The following is a 16560-nucleotide window of genomic DNA, read 5'->3' as shown; positions in this document are numbered from 1 at the left end:
CAATGATACCAACGTCTTAAGGTCTTTACAACTTAAGCTTGTCTTATTATCTTACCTTTCTTGTCTTTCTTCTCCTCCTCCCCCTCCCCCTCTCCAGCCCCCAGTAGAGTGAAGATGATTCCAGTTTGAGAGTTGATCCCCACAGCAGTAACCAGCATCTTTCCAGAGCCTTCCATCACATGAGTTCCTAAGGGGACACAAAGATTACATTCATAAATAGGCATGGAAATAACTCACAGTTATCAACACTATATTAAACAGAGTACCTTTATTTATATGGCACCTCAAACAGAAGAGAAAATGTCCATTAATAATGTTTGCAAAGATATGGTGTTCAAAGATTGTTATTGCAGAAAAATCATGTTTTCAAAAGTGTTTATTTCTATGATGTATACTGAACAAAAATATAAACGCAACATGCAACAATTTCAAAGATTTTACTGAGTTACAGTTCATATGAGGAAATCAGTCAATTGAAATAAATTAATTAGGCCCTAATCTATGGATTTCACATGACTGGGAATACAGATATGCATCTGTTGGTCACAGATACCTTCAAAAAAATGGGCCTCACATTGGGCCTCAGGATCTAGTCACGGTATTTCTGTGCATACCATAAGCCTACCACCACCATGGGGCACTGTTCACAACGTTGACATCAGCAAACCGCTCGCCCACACGACGCCATGGTCTGCGGTTGTGAGACCGGTTAGACGTACAGTGCCTTCAGAAAGTATTCACACTCATTGACTTTTTCCACATTTTGTTGTGTTACAGCCTGAATTTAAAATGGATTAAATTTAGAATTAGTGTCACTGGCCTGCACACAATACCCCATAATGTCAAAGTGGAATGATGTTTTTCAAATGTTTTAATTAATTAAAAATGAAAATCTAAAATGTCTTGAGTCAATAAGTATTCATCCCATTTGTTATGGCAAGCCTAAATAAGTTCAGGAGTAAAAATATGCTTAACAAGTCACATAATAAGTTGCATGGACTCACTCTGTGTGCAATAGTAGTGTTTAACAATATTTTTGAATGACTACCTCATCTCTGTACCCCACACATACAATTATCTGTAAGGTCCCTCAGTCGAGCAGTGAACTTCAAACACAAAGACCAGGGAGGTTTTCCAATGCCTCGCAAAGAAGGGCACCTATTGATGGATGAGTAAAAGAAAAAGAAGCTGATATTGAATATCCCTTTGAGCATGGTGAAGTTATTAATTACACTTTGGATGCTGTATCAATACACCGAGTCACTACAAAAACACAGGCTCAGTGATTTCACTATGAGGCCAATGGTGACTTTAAAACAGTTACAGAGTTTAATGGCTGCGATAGGAGAAAACGGAGGATTGATCAACAACATTATAGTTACTCCACAATACTAACCTAATTGACCGAATGAAAAGAAGGAAGCCTGTACAGAAGAAAATTATTCCAAAACATGCATCCTGTTTGCAACAAGGCACTAAAGTAATACTGCACATATGGCAAAGCCATGACTACAAAGTGTTATGTTGGGGACAAATCCAATACAACACATTACTGAGTACCACTCGCCATATTTTCAAGCTTAGTGGGGGCTGCATCATGTTTTGGGTATGCTTGTAATCGTTAAGGACAGGCAGAATCCTAGAGGAAAACCTGGTTCAGTATGCTTTCCACCAGACACTGGAAGATGAATTCACCTTTCAGCAGGACAATAACCTAAAACACAAGGCCAAATATACACTAGAGTTGCTTACCAAGATGACATTTAATGTTTCTGAGTGGCCTAGTTAAAGTTTGACTTAAATCGGCTTGAAAATCTATGGCAAGACTTGAAAATGTCAGTCTAGCAATGATCAACAACCAACTTGCCAGAGCTTGAAGAATTAAAAAAATTATAATGTGCAAATATTGTACAATCCGGGTGTGCAAAGCTCTTAGAGACTTACCCAGAAAGACTCACATCTGTAATCACTACCAAAGGTGAATCTAACATGTATTGACTCAGGGGTGTGAATACTTATGTAAATGAGATGTTTCTGTATTTCATTTTCAATAAATGTGCAAACATTTCTAAAAACATGTTTTCACTTTGTCATTATGGGGTATTGTGTGTAGATGGGTGAGAAAAACAATATATTTAATCCATTTTGAATTCAAGCTGTAACACAACAAAATGTGGAATAAGTCAAGGGGTATGAATAATGTCTGAAGGCACTGTACTGCCAAATTCTCAAAAACAACGTTGGAGGCGGCTTATGGTAGAGAAATTAACATTCAGTTCTCTGGCAACAGCTCTGGTGGACATTCCTGCAGTCAGCATGCCAATTGCACGCTCCCTCAAAACATGAGACATCCGTGGCGTGTTGTGTGACAAAACTGCAAATTTTAGAGTGGCCTTTTTTTTGTCCCTAGCACAAGGGGCACCTGTGTAATGATCATGCTGTTTAATCAGCTTCTTGATATGCCACACCTGTCAGGTGGATGGATTATCTTGGCAAAAGAGAAATGCTCACTAACAGGGATGTAAACAAATTTGTGCAAACATTTTGAGAGAAATAAGGTTTTTGTGCATATGGAAAATTCCTGGGATCTTTTATTTCAGCTCATGAAACATGGGACCAACACTTTACATGTTGCGTTTATATTTTTGTTCAGTGTAGATATAGTGGACGGCTAAGTTTACATTACACAATGACGTCATCTTCCCTAAGACCTAAAAGCCAAATCTCATTCCTGGAGTGACTAGCTAGCTTTCTTGCTCTAGAGTTTTGCATGGTTGGCTTGAGTGAGGTGTGCCATTGGGAACGCAGATTCAAATCCAGGGTCAATGCAGAATTACACTCACCAATCTGAAACTACTGTAGTTTGTCTTTTTTAATCACTTTCTAAGGTCACTTTCCTCTGTATTTCCTACTGACCGGTGATCTAATTACTTTTGTACAGCAGAGCTTCATTATGTTCCCATTAATTAAACTACTCTATCACAAGAGACCAGGGATTGTTCAATAACCAGGGAGTGGAATAGCTCTCTGTGAGAAAGAACAATCAGTAATAGTGCAGAATACTGCTAAATATGTTTGATGTTTGTTATTGCTTAAATATGCAATGGCTTGGGACTGTGATTAATATGTGCACTAAACCACAGCATGTAGATGGTCAGACCAAGTAAAGTGAATGTATTTAAACTGGAACTGATCAATTCCCCTGCATTTACAGAGTTTGCATTCATCCAGTGTGCTGTGGCCCAAACATCAAGTGAGGTATGTAAGCGTGACAGGTACATACTGGAAAAAAACATCAATGATAAGAAAATGGAATTGTGTACAGTGGGGGGAAAAAGTCTTTAGTCAGCCACCAATTGTGCAAGTTCTCCCACTTAAAAAGATGAAAGAGGCCTGTAATTTTCATCATAGGTACACGTCAACTATGACAGACAAAATGAGGAAAAAAAATGCAGAAAATCACATTGTAGGATTTTTTATGAATTTATTTGCAAATTATGGTGGAAAATAAGTATTTGGTCAATAACAAAAGTTTCTCAATACTTTGTTATATACCCTTTGTTGGCAATGACACAGGTCAAACGTTTTCTGTAAGTCTTCACAAGGTTTTCACACACTGTTGCTGGTATTTTGGCCCATTCCTCCATGCAGATCTCCTCTAGAGCAGTGATGTTTTGGGGCTGTCGCTGGGCAACACGGACTTTCAACTCCCTCCAAAGATTTTCTATGGGGTTGAGATCTGGAGACTGGCTAGGCCACTCCAGGACCTTGAAATGCTTCTTACGAAGCCACTCCTTCGTTGCCGTGGCGGTGTGTTTGGGATCATTGTCATGCTGAAAGACCCAGCCATATTTCATCTTCAATGCCCTTGCTGATGGAAGGAGGTTTTCACTCAAAATCTCACGATACATGGCCCCATTCATTCTTTCCTTTACAAGGATCAGTCGTCCTGGTCCCTTTGCAGAAAAACAGCCCCAAAGCATGATGTTTCCACCCCCATGCTTCACAGTAGGTATGGTGTTCTTTGGATGCAACTCAGCATTCTTTGTCCTCTAAACACGACGAGTTGAGTTTTTACCAAAAGTTCTATTTTGGTTTCATCTGACCATATGACATTCTCCCAATCCTCTTCTGGATCATCCAAATGCACTCTAGCAAACTTCAGACGGGCCTGGACATGTACTGGCTTAAGCAGGGGGACACGTCTGGCACTGCAGGATTTGAGTCCCTGGCGGCGTAGTGTGTTACTGATGGTAGGCTTTGTTACTTTGGTCCCAGCTCTCTGCAGGTCATTCACTAGGTCCCCCCGTGTGGTTCTGGGATTTTTGCTCACCGTTCTTGTGATCATTTTGACCCCACGGGGTGAGATCTTGCGTGGAGCCCCAGATCGAGGGAGATTATCAGTGGTCTTGTATGTCTTCCATTTCCTAATAATTGCTCCCACAGTTGATTTCTTCAAACCAAGCTGCTTACCTATTGCAGATTCAGTCTTCCCAGCCTGGTGCAGGTCTACAATTTTGTTTCTGGTGTCCTTTGACAGCTCTTTGGTCTTGGCCATAGTGGAGTTTGGAGTGTGACTGTTTGAGGTTGTGGACAGGTGTCTTTTATACTGATAACAAGTTCAAACAGGTGCCATTAATACAGGTAACGATTGGAGGACAGAGGAGCCTCTTAAAGAAGAAGTTACAGGTCTGTGAGAGCCAGAAATCTTGCTTGTTTGTAGGTGACCAAATACTTATTTTCCACCATAATTTGCAAATAAATTCATTAAAAATCCTACAATGTGATTTTCTGGAATTTCTTTTCTCAATTTGTCTGTCATAGTTGACGTGTACCTATGATGAAAATTACAGGCCTCTCTCATCTTTTTAAGTGGGAGAACTTGCACAATTGGTGGCTGACTAAATACTTTTTTCCCCCACTGTATATTGCTTGATGAAATAACTGACCAATTGTATCATACATATTTCTAAACCTGCATCTGAATACTTTCAATACTTGTTCTTCTGCGCCATCACAGCAATGTGGATGAGGCTGCTACACCATGATCACAATAGCATGCTCTTCTTTTAGATCTCTGCATAGGCCTAGCCAGTCAGTGGACCTATGGAGTTAGTAGCAGAGTCCAGTTCCGAGTATCATTATTGGGAAAAGGATGAGAGAGGGTGTCCTGTGGGTCTAATGGATCCATGACCCAGTGCTCAGGAAGCTGACCAGAGGCTACAATCCGATTAGCCTTGTCAGGCTCCAGGGAACAGGGAGGATTCACTCTCTTACTGGGAGAGGCAATGAGATTTCTCCTCTCGGCATTGCAGCTAGCATACTGACACATTAGACAGGCCATTCACTCAGGCAGCTCATCAGTCAGAAAAAAAAGTACACGCATAAGAACGCACTTAGAACACACACACACCGCACAGAGGCAAACACCCCTAGCATGGCCTCTGTCTCCCGACTGTAACATGACTACTGTATTATATGCAAACAACTCACCAGACAGCAACATAGGGTCCTTGTCAACAGACTTTTTTACATGGTCAGACTCTCCTGTCAGCGAGCTCTCATCGATCTTCAGGTCGTTTCCCTGTATCAGTATCCCATCAGCAGGCAGGAGATCGCCTGTGTAGGAGCAGGAGCAGGAGGAGACATGGGACCAGAGACTTATAAGGATCTATACGGAATTATAAAGATCCAAACATAGTTATAACTGCTTAATAAAAGTCTACACAATACCAGATATGTTTAATGTATTATGTGGTTGCTGTTATAAGGACCAAGTGAGTTGTTATGAAAGTTTAATTCTTAATAGACCTTTTGTAAGATAGAAGCAACTACAAATGCATTTTACACAGGTAGCTACGTAGATAGTCTAACAAGGTATAATACATCAGGTGACCTTTCCTGAGCCTGGACTGACCATATTTGATTTGGGCCACGTCCCCAACCACCATTTCGGCCACGGGGATCTGGATGACGGTACCGTTCCGCACCACGGCGAATCGCTGCTCCTGCTCGATGCGGCTCTGCAGCCCCCGGAACTGTTTCTCCTTGCTCCAGTCATTGAAGGCCGTCACCAGCACCACACAGACTACAGACAGCAAGATGGCTGCGCCCTCGATCCAGCCAGCCTCCGCCTCGCCCTCGTCCTCCGCACCGGACGCCACGTTCCCACACGCTGCAGAGAGAGAGGGAGAGAGAGAAATAGAAAGAAAGATGACAGAGAGAGAGAGAAAGAAAGAGACGGCAGAGATAGAGAGAGAAAGAGAGGGGGCAGTAAAATTAGGGAAGATAGAACTCTGCTCATCTGATGAGTTACCTTAACTGATAGAACTGAAAACTTGTGTTTTGTATTTGTTTTTATTACGGATCCCCATTAGTGGCTGCCAAGGCAGCAGCTACTCTTCCTGGGGTCCAATCACAATACAAAATCAATAATACAGCAAAATAACAATATTAAAATGTGTGTGTGTAGAGTGCGTGTTAGCATGTGTTTGCAAATGCTGTGTGTGTGTGTGTGTCTCTTCACAGTCCGAGCTGTTCCATAAAGTGTAGTTGTATCTGTTTTTTAAATCTGATTTTACTGATTGACTGAGTTACATGATGTGGAATAGAGTTCCATTTAGTCATGGCTCTATGTAGTACTGTGCATTTCCCGTAGTCTGTTCTGGACTTGGGGACTGTGAAGAGACCTCTCCGGGTGGTGTTAGCTCCCAGAGGTAATGCCTAGGCATTAGCTCAGAGGGCTAATGCTTTCTTAAGGCATGCGGAAGGCCCAAGTTCGATACCTGGACAGTCAGTCACACCTACCTTCGCTCTCCTCTCCGGGTGGTTGGTAGAAGGACAGTGCGAGGGAGATGATGGCAGCTATCTCCAGGATGATGAGAGTGACATCCTGTAGGGCCTCCCAGACCAGCTCCAGGAACGACTTGGCCTTCTTAGGAGGGATAAAGTTCTGGCCAAACACCAGGCCACGCTTCTCCAGGTCTGACGGGTTGTCCGATAGGCCTAGAGAGGAGAGGGAATACTGCTACTGAACATGGTGCATGGCATCCCTTCATTTACCTCACTGGATTTTATGTAAAACGCTACTAGAGGGCATTAGAGTCTTGCGTGAATTCAGTAGGTAAGGGGGTAGTTCTGTCAGGATGCCTACATAAGACTAAACATTTGTCAAATTGCAGGTCTCTGCCTTGAGTTTCAGTGCATCATGCTTCACAAAGTCAGTGTGTAACACTTCATGATAGGTTCATATTAGAAACTGGCCTTGTGAAATACTGTTGTCATAAACAGTCATTACATTAATAATAATAATATAATATGCCATTTAGCAGACTCTTTTATCCAAAGCGACTTACAGTCATGTGTGCATACATTTTTACGTATGGGTAGTCCCGGGGATCGAACCCACTACCCTGGCGTTACAAGCGCCATGCTCTACCAATTGAGCTACAGAGGACCACATTACATTGGACGTGGTCATAATACTTGAGATCATGACAGTTTAGGCCATGTTTCTTATAGCCTTGTGTAGGCATTATGACAGAGCATTCAAATAAATTGCTATCACAATGTCTACATTAGAGCAGACAGAACACAGCCTAAGGCATCATACAATTATTTATGTAAATGTACATTTCAATAGACTCACTCGCTCACATGAATCCTATGACAGACATATAAATGTTTGAGTGCTGGGTGCTCTCTTGGTGAAGTGAGATAGATGGGGTGGGAACAGCACAGATGGCTAAGTCAGTGTGTCTGCTTCTCTGTGGGGTGTGTGCTCTGGCAAGCACACTCCTCATGTCCTCCCCTGCCAAACGTCACCTGCTGCTACTGGCAACCCAGTCATCACTCTCTCTGTATCTCTTTCTCTCCCTCTCTCTTTATCTGTTTCTTTTTCACACAATCCCATTTCGTGGTGTAGTCAAAATGTAGTCGCACTATAACCAGAGCTAGGCCTGCACTGCACACAGCACTCCATTTGACCTTGACCAAGTTCAGAAATTGTGTGAAACAGTCTGATGATAAAAAGACACGTGAGTAGGAACATCTCAGGTTGAGGAGATATGCACATTTTAATTCATCTGAAAGGAACCTATTTGTGAAAATACACCTTTTACTAATTCAGACAATATTCTTACCGTTTCTATGGTAATGAAAGGTTCATGAACAAATCCTCTTGATCTCCCTAACAAGATGGTGCCGACAGACACGATCGCTCTGTTTCTAGCTCCTATCCAACTTTGCAGTATTCACTATAGTTTTTTGTGTGTAATTTCTTATATTATTTGCTCAGAACGTTTATTTTATTATTACCTACACCTGGAAAGAACTTTTGGATATTAGATGTACACTACCTTTCAAAAGTTTGGGGTCACTTAGAAATGTCCTTGATTTCTAAAGAAATGTCCATTAAAATAACATCAAATTGATTAGAAATACAGTGTAGACATTGTTAATGTTGTAAATGGCTATTGTAGCTGGAAACGGCTGATTATTAATGGAATATCTACATAGGCGTAAAGAGGCCCATTATCAGCAACCATCAGTCCTGTGTTCCAATGGCACGTTGTGTTTGCTAAATCAAATGTATCATTTTAAAAGGCTAATTGATCATTAGAAAACCCTTTTGTAATTATGTTAGCACAGCTGAAAACTGTTGTGCTGATTAAAGAAGCAATAAAACTGGCTTTCTTGAGACTAGTTGAGTATGTGGAGCATCGGCAATTGTGGGTTTGTTTACAGGATCAAAATGGCCAGAAACAAATAACTTTTTTCTGAAACTCGTCAGTCTATTCTTGTTCTGAGAAATGAAGGCTATACCATGCAAGAAATTGCCAAGAAACTGAAGATCTCGTACAACGCTGTGTACTACTCCCTTCACAGAACAGCGCAAACTGGCTCTAACCAGAATAGAAAGAGGAGTGGGAGGCCCCGGTGCACAACTGAGCAAGAGGACAAATACATTAGAGTGTCTAGTTTGAGAAACAGACGCCTCACAGGTCCTCAACTGGCAGCTTCATTAAATAGTACCCGCAAAACACCAGTCTCAACGTCAACAGTGAAGAGGCGACTCCGGGATGCTGACCTAGACAGGGTTGCAAAGAATGTGTCCCTGGTTCGCAAGGTACTGGTCCGACTGCTGGAAAATTATCTTTATGCCTAAGGCAGAGAAGTGTGAGTTTTTCCAGCAGTCAGTCTCCTTCCTTGGATATCGCATTACCACCACAGGTGTGGAGATGGAGGGAGACCGCATTGCAGCCGTGCGTAATTGGCCGACTCCAACCACAGTAAAGGAGGTGCAGCGCTTCCTTGGCTTTGCCAACTACTATCGAAGGTTTATTCGGGGCTTTGGCAAGGTCGCAGCTCCCATTATCTCCTTGTTGAAGGGTGGGCTGTCCTGGCTCCGCTGGTCTGCTGAGGCTGATTTGGCCTTCAGTAGATTGCAGGGTTTGTTCACCTCAGCCCCGGTACTGGCTCACCCCGATCCATCACTACCGTTCGTAGTGGAGGTGGATGCGTCCGAGGTAGGGATAGGAGCTGTCTTATCCCAACGCTCGGGCACGCCACCCAAGCTCCGCCCCTGTGCCTTCTTCTCTAAGAAGCTCAGCTTGGCGGAGCAGAACTACGGCGTTGGTGATCGGGAGCTGCTGGCTGTTGTCCGAGCTTTGACGGTGTGGAGACATTGCCTCGAAGGGGCGAAACACCCTTTCCTCGTCTGGACAGACCACGAGTACATTCGGGCAGCAAGGAGGCTGAATCCTCGCCAGGCCAGGTGGGCCCTCTTCTTTACCCGGTTTGATTTCACACTCTCATACATTCCGGGTACGAAGGACGTGAAGGCAGACGCACTGTCTCGGCTGTATGACACAGAGGAGAGGCCCAGAGACAACACCCCCATACTCCCGGCCTCATCTATTGTGGCGCCGGTAGTATGGGCGATGGACGCAGATATAGCACAGGCATTACGCACAGATTCATCTCCACCGCAGTGTCCAGCTGGGCTGCAGTATGTGCCTGTGCTTATCCGTGATCGTCTGATCTACTGGGCACACACGTCACCCTCCTCTGGTATCGGTCGTACAATGCGTTGCCTGACCGAGAAGTACTGGTGGCCTACCTTGGCTAAGGACGTGAGGGTGTATCTTTCCTCATGCTCAGTGTGCGCCCAGAGTAAGGCACCTAGGCACCTCCCAGCGGGTAAGCTACAACCTTTACCAGTTCCACAACGACCATGGTCTCATCTGAGTATTGATTTTCTCACTGATCTTCCCCTCTCCCAAGGTAACACCACTATCCTGCCGCCTCCTTCCTCTTCCCGGTCTCCCCACGGCCCTACAAACTGCGGAGGCTCTGTTTACTCACGTCTTCCGGCACTACGGGGTACCAGAGGATATAGTGTCCGACCGAGGTCCCCAGTTCACGTCTAGAGTCTGGAAGGCGTTCATGGAACGTCTGAGGGTCTTGGTCAGCCTGACCTCTGGATTTCACCCCGAGAGTAATGGGCAGGTGGAAAGGGTGAATCAAGATGTGGGTAGGTTCCTGCGGACCTACTGTCAGGACCGGCCGGGGGAGTGGTCGGTGTTCCTGCCACGGGCAGAATATGCTCAGAACTCTCTGCCACTCCTCCACTAACCTAACACCCTTCCAATGTGTTTTGGGTTACCAACCGGTCCTGGCACCATGGCACCAGAGCCAGACCGAGGCTCCTGCGGTGGATGACTGGTTTCGGCACGCAGAGGAGACTTGGGACGCTGCCCACATTCGCCTCCAGCGCGCCGTGCGTCGTCAGAAGGCCAACGCTAACCGCCACCGCAGGGAGGCCCCGGTGTAAGTACCGGGGGATCGGATCTGGCTCCCGACCCGGAATCTGCCCCTCCGCCTGCCCTGCCGGAAGCTGAGCCCGCGGTTTGTGGGGCCGTTTAAAGTCCTGAGGAGAATAAACGAGGTGACATTACTGTATTAACCCCTCGTTTCATGTGTCTCTCCTCAGGCCGGTGGTAGCTGGTCCGCTCCAGGAATCTGAGGTACGGGAGGTTACTCCACCTCCTCTGGACATTGAGGGGGCCCTGGCGTACTCGGTCCGATTCGAGGCGTCGGGTGGGGGGTCTTCAGTATCTCGTGGAGTGGGAGGTGTACGGTCCGGAGGAACGGTGCTGGGTCCCAAGGCGGGACATCCTCGATCTCTCCCTGTTGAGGGATTTCCATCCTGCTGGAGCCGCGCGTCCGTCGGGGAGGGGGGGGGGGGGGGGCGTTCGGCGTTCGTTGTCACCGGAGTACTAGCTACTGCCGATCCCATTCTCATCACCCCACTTGTCATGTCTTGTCAATCACACACACCTGGTGCTCATTCCCCTAATTAGTATGTGTATAAGTGTTCCCTCTGTTCCCCTTGTCTTTGTGAGTGATTGTTTGTTGTGAGAGCGTGTAGCTTGGTTGAGCTACTAGTCACTGTGTTTATGCCAAGGTGGATGTTTTCCCTTGTAATAGTTTAGTTTGACGCTTGGGGCGTTTGATTTATGTAAACAGAATACTCTGGACTTCGGTATCTTACCTCCTGCGCCTGACTCCTTCATTCACACCTCGTCACAGGTAGTGTATATATATTTATAGTCCGGTATCTGACATTGCTCGTTCTGATATTTCTTAATTTCTAAATCTTTCTGGATTATGTGTGTATTGTTTTTTTTATTGCTAGGTATGGCTGCACTGTTGGAGCTACTAAGCATTTCACTGCACCTGCGATTACATCAGAAAATCTGTGTACGTGACAAATAAAATTTGATTTGATTATTGAAACAGCATACATGTATTTTTACTGAATTATAAAAAATCATTTTGTAATCATTATAAAAGTTTGCAGATATTAGAGGTGTGTTGAATTGTAAAAACAGGAATATTGAAAATTGTTCTTAAAAATGCAAATACAAATGAGACTCCTTTGCTCTTTACTTATTAATTTCCACTGATTCAAATTGAAACTGAAATCGACATTAATCGGAAAGTTCCCATTCCATACTCAACAGCATAAGCAAAAATCCCTGTTTAAGATGATATGGTGAAAAACAGTAAGGCACTTGTATAATTGAAGGTCATCTGATTTTTTTTTTTTTATTACATAATTTGAAACTATAATGTTGAACATAAAGCAATTATGCTGAAAACATGAAATGCTCTTATAGGTTTGAGCATCTCTCCTCAGGCCGATTTGATGTTTGCTGCAGGATGAATGAGAGGAGGTGTCTGTCTCTGCCTCACACCCACCAGATTGCTGATTCTTTTGTAGCTTAGCAACGACATGAAAGCATGTTCTGGCAGACTGGGTTGGGAATACAAAAATACAGATAGAAAACCAGGCGGATGAGGACAGTACAAATGATGACATTGAGTAAAGTAGAAACTGTCTATGCAAATGCGATGGCAGTGGTGCTATGGCATACAATATCATCAACTGGTTCTTCATAAAAAAAATCCAGTTGATTTGACCTATTGGTTTCAATTTGATTGGTAAGGTAGACTAATAAGGTGCATATTGTGTTACAAGTGAAGTATGTCACTCTGAGAGTGGTGTGTCTGAGTGAGACTCTCACCATCGGCTGGGGATGTCTTCAGTCTCTGACAGAGGCCCTCTGTGTCCGTGTAGTTCTCCTGAATCTTCTGAATGGCTTCTGCACCCCTCAGCTCCATAAGGTCCCGCAGGTCCTCCAGGGTAGCCCCGAAGTCCCCTGCATGGTTGACCTCCATTCCCCCTCCACTACCTCGCTTCTTGGGTTTGAACTCCACCGAGCTATTGGCTAAGTCCCCCATGATAATGTGTGGTTATAGAAGTGTATTGATTCTTCAAAAAACAATGATTCACTGATGGACTTCTTTAGTGCCTGAGCCAGGGTAGGATGTGGGGTATGCTTGACTATGTGATTTTTAGATTAATGTTCCCCCATGCCACTCCCTCCTCTGCCCCTTCTATGATTCTCCATATCAAGGCATGTGTGGAAGAACATATGGAAATGTTTTTGTCGTGTGATTTGACGGTGGTTTATTCCACCAGAGACCTTAATCTGGTGTGTCTCACAACCACAGAAGAGAAAAGGGCATCAAGCTAAATGATAGGGGGATACCAATCCATAGAGACAGATATTTGTAAGGAGATAAATAAAAAGAAGAGCTCAAGCGTTTGGGGGTAAAGAGTAAGATGCTTCAGAAGGTGGAGTGTTGGATTTACCTAGAGGCTGGAGAAGATGGAGAAAAGGGGTTTTGTAGAGAATATTCTTTCATCATTCAAATTGTGAACATTTGCCAACAGAGAAAAAAAATGATTAGTCCCCTTAAAAGACTATAAACCCATGTCTCAAAATAACTCTCAGATGTAAGGAATTCAGGGTCTTGGCAGGATGTCACTATGCCATGAAAATATGATCTATCATTTGCACCAAAGAGAATTCCTAATGAGCCAATAGGAGTTGCTGGAATCCCACCCCGCTTCACTGGGAGAAGAAACAAACAAAACAAAAAAACAGACACCATAACTTATTTATAAGAGGTCTATTGATTTGGAGTTTATTGATTTAGGAGGTTAAGGCCTCTCTGGCTTGAAACAGCTTAACAGTGGGTTGGCTCTCTGATCAGGGGGACATACATAACCATCCTGAATGCTCATACTAAAAATAGGAGGAGAAAGGCATTGGGATGAAAACCCATGCAAATATACAATATCTTTATAAGACTGATACTGTTATGTATCTATGAGTCAAAGTCACATCGTTGAATTGTGACTTGAAATTGTAATCGTTACAAAGAAATCTTTACATTTCCTTATGATTTTATACTTTATATTCAATGTTTTAAAGGCCTACGCAAATAATCAGATGGTGTGCATGGGATTTGCTTAATATTTTGGCCCTAATGAATTTGACAAGCTTTTAGCCTACTAATGCTACACTATTCTAAACTTTGTATAATTAATTAGCTTTGCATAATATTCTCCTTTCGTCATCATCTTCAAACAGTGAATTGTACTCCCTCGATGCTATTCCACCCATACATGACAAATTAGGCCTACTATATGCGCCCAGGAATCATCAAAATCTCAAGAACATTTTTTAAGGTTAAACACAAACAGTAAACACATTTCCAGAATATATTTGTTCTCACAGTACCGCCTTCTGAACGAGCGTCGTCACGCTCGTATGGAAATAGCCAATCCATGTCTAGAATGGGTTTCACGAAGGCGACGCGCACAGCCATGATGCTCAGCGATCTGGGATACAGAGGATACTCTCTTCCGAGTGATGCGCGGGTAAAAACACCTCCATCGTGGCACGAAGCATTATACTAAGATTTTCTTATATTTCCACAGTATCAAAGAGCGAATGGAAGCATTGTTTTTATATATCATATTTTTTAAATGCATCCCTTTCCCTTGCAACACGGAGCATGTGTTATTCTAGTACATTATCAAAATCCACCGTGCCCTTTACTTGTAACCTTCAGATATCAGTTGTTAACCTTGGTCTGCACAAAAATCTATTTTGTCAGCGATATCCTTCCATTACGATAGAAATGCACACCAAAGCATGGAATTATACACCTTTTCTTAAATTCATATTTTATTTTTAATTTCTAGAGGTGGAAGTGGGTATGATGGGCCTAACATGAATAAGAACACATTTTCGAGGCAACAGCTTTCAGAGGAATTGCAGCACATAGAAAAATACGATTGGAACATATTGCGTTTCTTGATAGTGGGAAAACGATAACATTCTGGCCGCGTGAATGTGCTACATTTAATCTGTGAGCTGGTTTAGGCTACTGCAAGGTTATCACCGGATAGACACCGGCTATGGTTTCTTTGCAGAATAACTCTTCTCTGTGGATTCAGACATAAATCATAGAAGTGACCGGTAGGCCTATACCCTATTCCCAGAATACGCCACATTTTAGATATTCCAGATGCCAGTGCTGCCCTACTAATGAATCATAATCTATTCCTGTTGCCCACAACATTAATGTAGCCTACCTAGATCATTTATAGCATTTCATATTGATAAAGGTAATGTAGCCACTGTATGTTCAGTGTTGGATGCATGAGTAGGCTATATTTTATCTCATGGATTGTCAGTATTATATAGCCTACCAGTCCCATAATATATCAATAGCCTTCTAGCGAGAAAGGTATAATAATAATAATAATAATGATAAAATAAATAAATGGTGCACATCATCGCCATTTTCACAGATCATTCAAATATCACGAGGCATTTTGAGGCAATATTATCCTTAGCCTATCATAATAATACAAAAAACACCATTGAACGGAGTTAAAATACTCACCCGGCCATGTCCAAGGACGTCAACGGGGAGTTTAGAAAAACAGAAAATCCAATGTTCTTCACTTTCAAATTCACTTCAAATCCGACAGAGAAAAAACGTTTGAAGGATGTATACCGACGTGATGTCCCATCTGTTGTTTCTGGTCAGCAGATAAAAATGTAGAGCACAGAATTGTGCAGACGTCTAGGCCTATGTGAAATTCCTCTAATGCTGAAGAAAATTAAATGATGAGGGTAGATATTAGCGTGTTTGCATAAATGAATGGTTATGGACTGCAGGTAGCTATTTGATATTATTAGGCCTACTGTTCTTGTCGTTGTTCCCAATGTTTCTCGTTGCTGTTATTTTTTTTGTCTGATAATACAGCATAAGCTCCAATAGGTGAGCAAGAATTTGGGTCTACATGCTGAAAAGATACCTCGCTTACCGGACTCATCCTACGGTGATGGCAACATTAAAATGGGCTGTTCTATGCGATGGGTAGGAGGGGGAGGGGTGGATGGATGCTGCCACTGCCGAGTTTGATGCTCGTAGCTATCCCTCCTTGCAACCCCTCCCGTTGCTCACCCTGACTGTACAATTAGACAATAATATTGGTACTATATCCCTAGATAGACTGTCTGAGCCTTATTCTAAAATTGCTTAAATTGTTTTTTCCCTCATCAATCTACACACAATACCCCATAAAAACAAAGCAAAAACAGTTTTTTTTTTAATTTTTTTTGCAAATGTATTAAAAATAATAAACGGAAATATTACATTTACATAAGTATTCAGACCCATTACTCAGTAATTTGTTGAAGCACCTTTGGCAGCGATTACAGCCTCGAGTCTTCCTGGGTATAATGCTACAAGCTTGGCACACCTGTATTTGGGGAGTTTCTCCCATTCCTCTCTGCAGATCCTCTCAAGCTCTTTCAGGTTGGATGGGGAGCATTGCTGCACAGCTATGTTCAGGTCTCTCCAGAGATGTTTGATCGGGTTCAAGTCCAGGCTCTGGCTGGGCCATTCAAGGACATTCAGAGACTCGTCCCGAAGCCACTCCTGCGTTGTCTTGGCTGTGTGCTTAGGGTCGTTGTCCTGTTGGAAGGTGAACCTTCGCCCCAGTCTGATGTCCTGAGCGCTCTGGAGCAGGTTTTCATCAAGGATCTATCTGTACTTTGCTCCGTATTTTTTTATTCAACCTTTATTTAACTAGGCAAGTCAGTTAAGAACAAATTCTTATTTACA

At 43.1% G+C, this 16560-nt stretch overlaps 1 protein-coding gene across 1 annotated transcript in view; it reads right to left on the bottom strand.

The window, feature by feature from the left end:
* Positions 1 to 12807, bottom strand: part of LOC311147649 (plasma membrane calcium-transporting ATPase 3-like) — a gene marked incomplete at both ends in the record, with an annotated part of 28060 nt that extends 15253 nt beyond the window's left edge. Inside the window, 5 exons of the mRNA XM_084184378.1 lie at positions 56 to 187; positions 5494 to 5619; positions 5918 to 6175; positions 6808 to 7005; positions 12591 to 12807. Of these exons, the coding sequence (XP_084040504.1) occupies positions 56 to 187; positions 5494 to 5619; positions 5918 to 6175; positions 6808 to 7005; positions 12591 to 12807 (931 nt within the window). The remainder of the gene's footprint in view (positions 1 to 55; positions 188 to 5493; positions 5620 to 5917; positions 6176 to 6807; positions 7006 to 12590) is intronic.
* Positions 12808 to 16560: the final 3753 nt, after the last annotated feature.

Source organism: Coregonus lavaretus, assembly GCF_964263955.1.
Source record: "Coregonus lavaretus genome assembly, chromosome: 20".
Classification (NCBI taxonomy): Eukaryota; Metazoa; Chordata; class Actinopteri; order Salmoniformes; family Salmonidae; genus Coregonus; species Coregonus lavaretus.
Note: the sequence above shows the minus strand (reverse complement) of the source record. Positions and strands in the feature narration are given on the sequence as shown.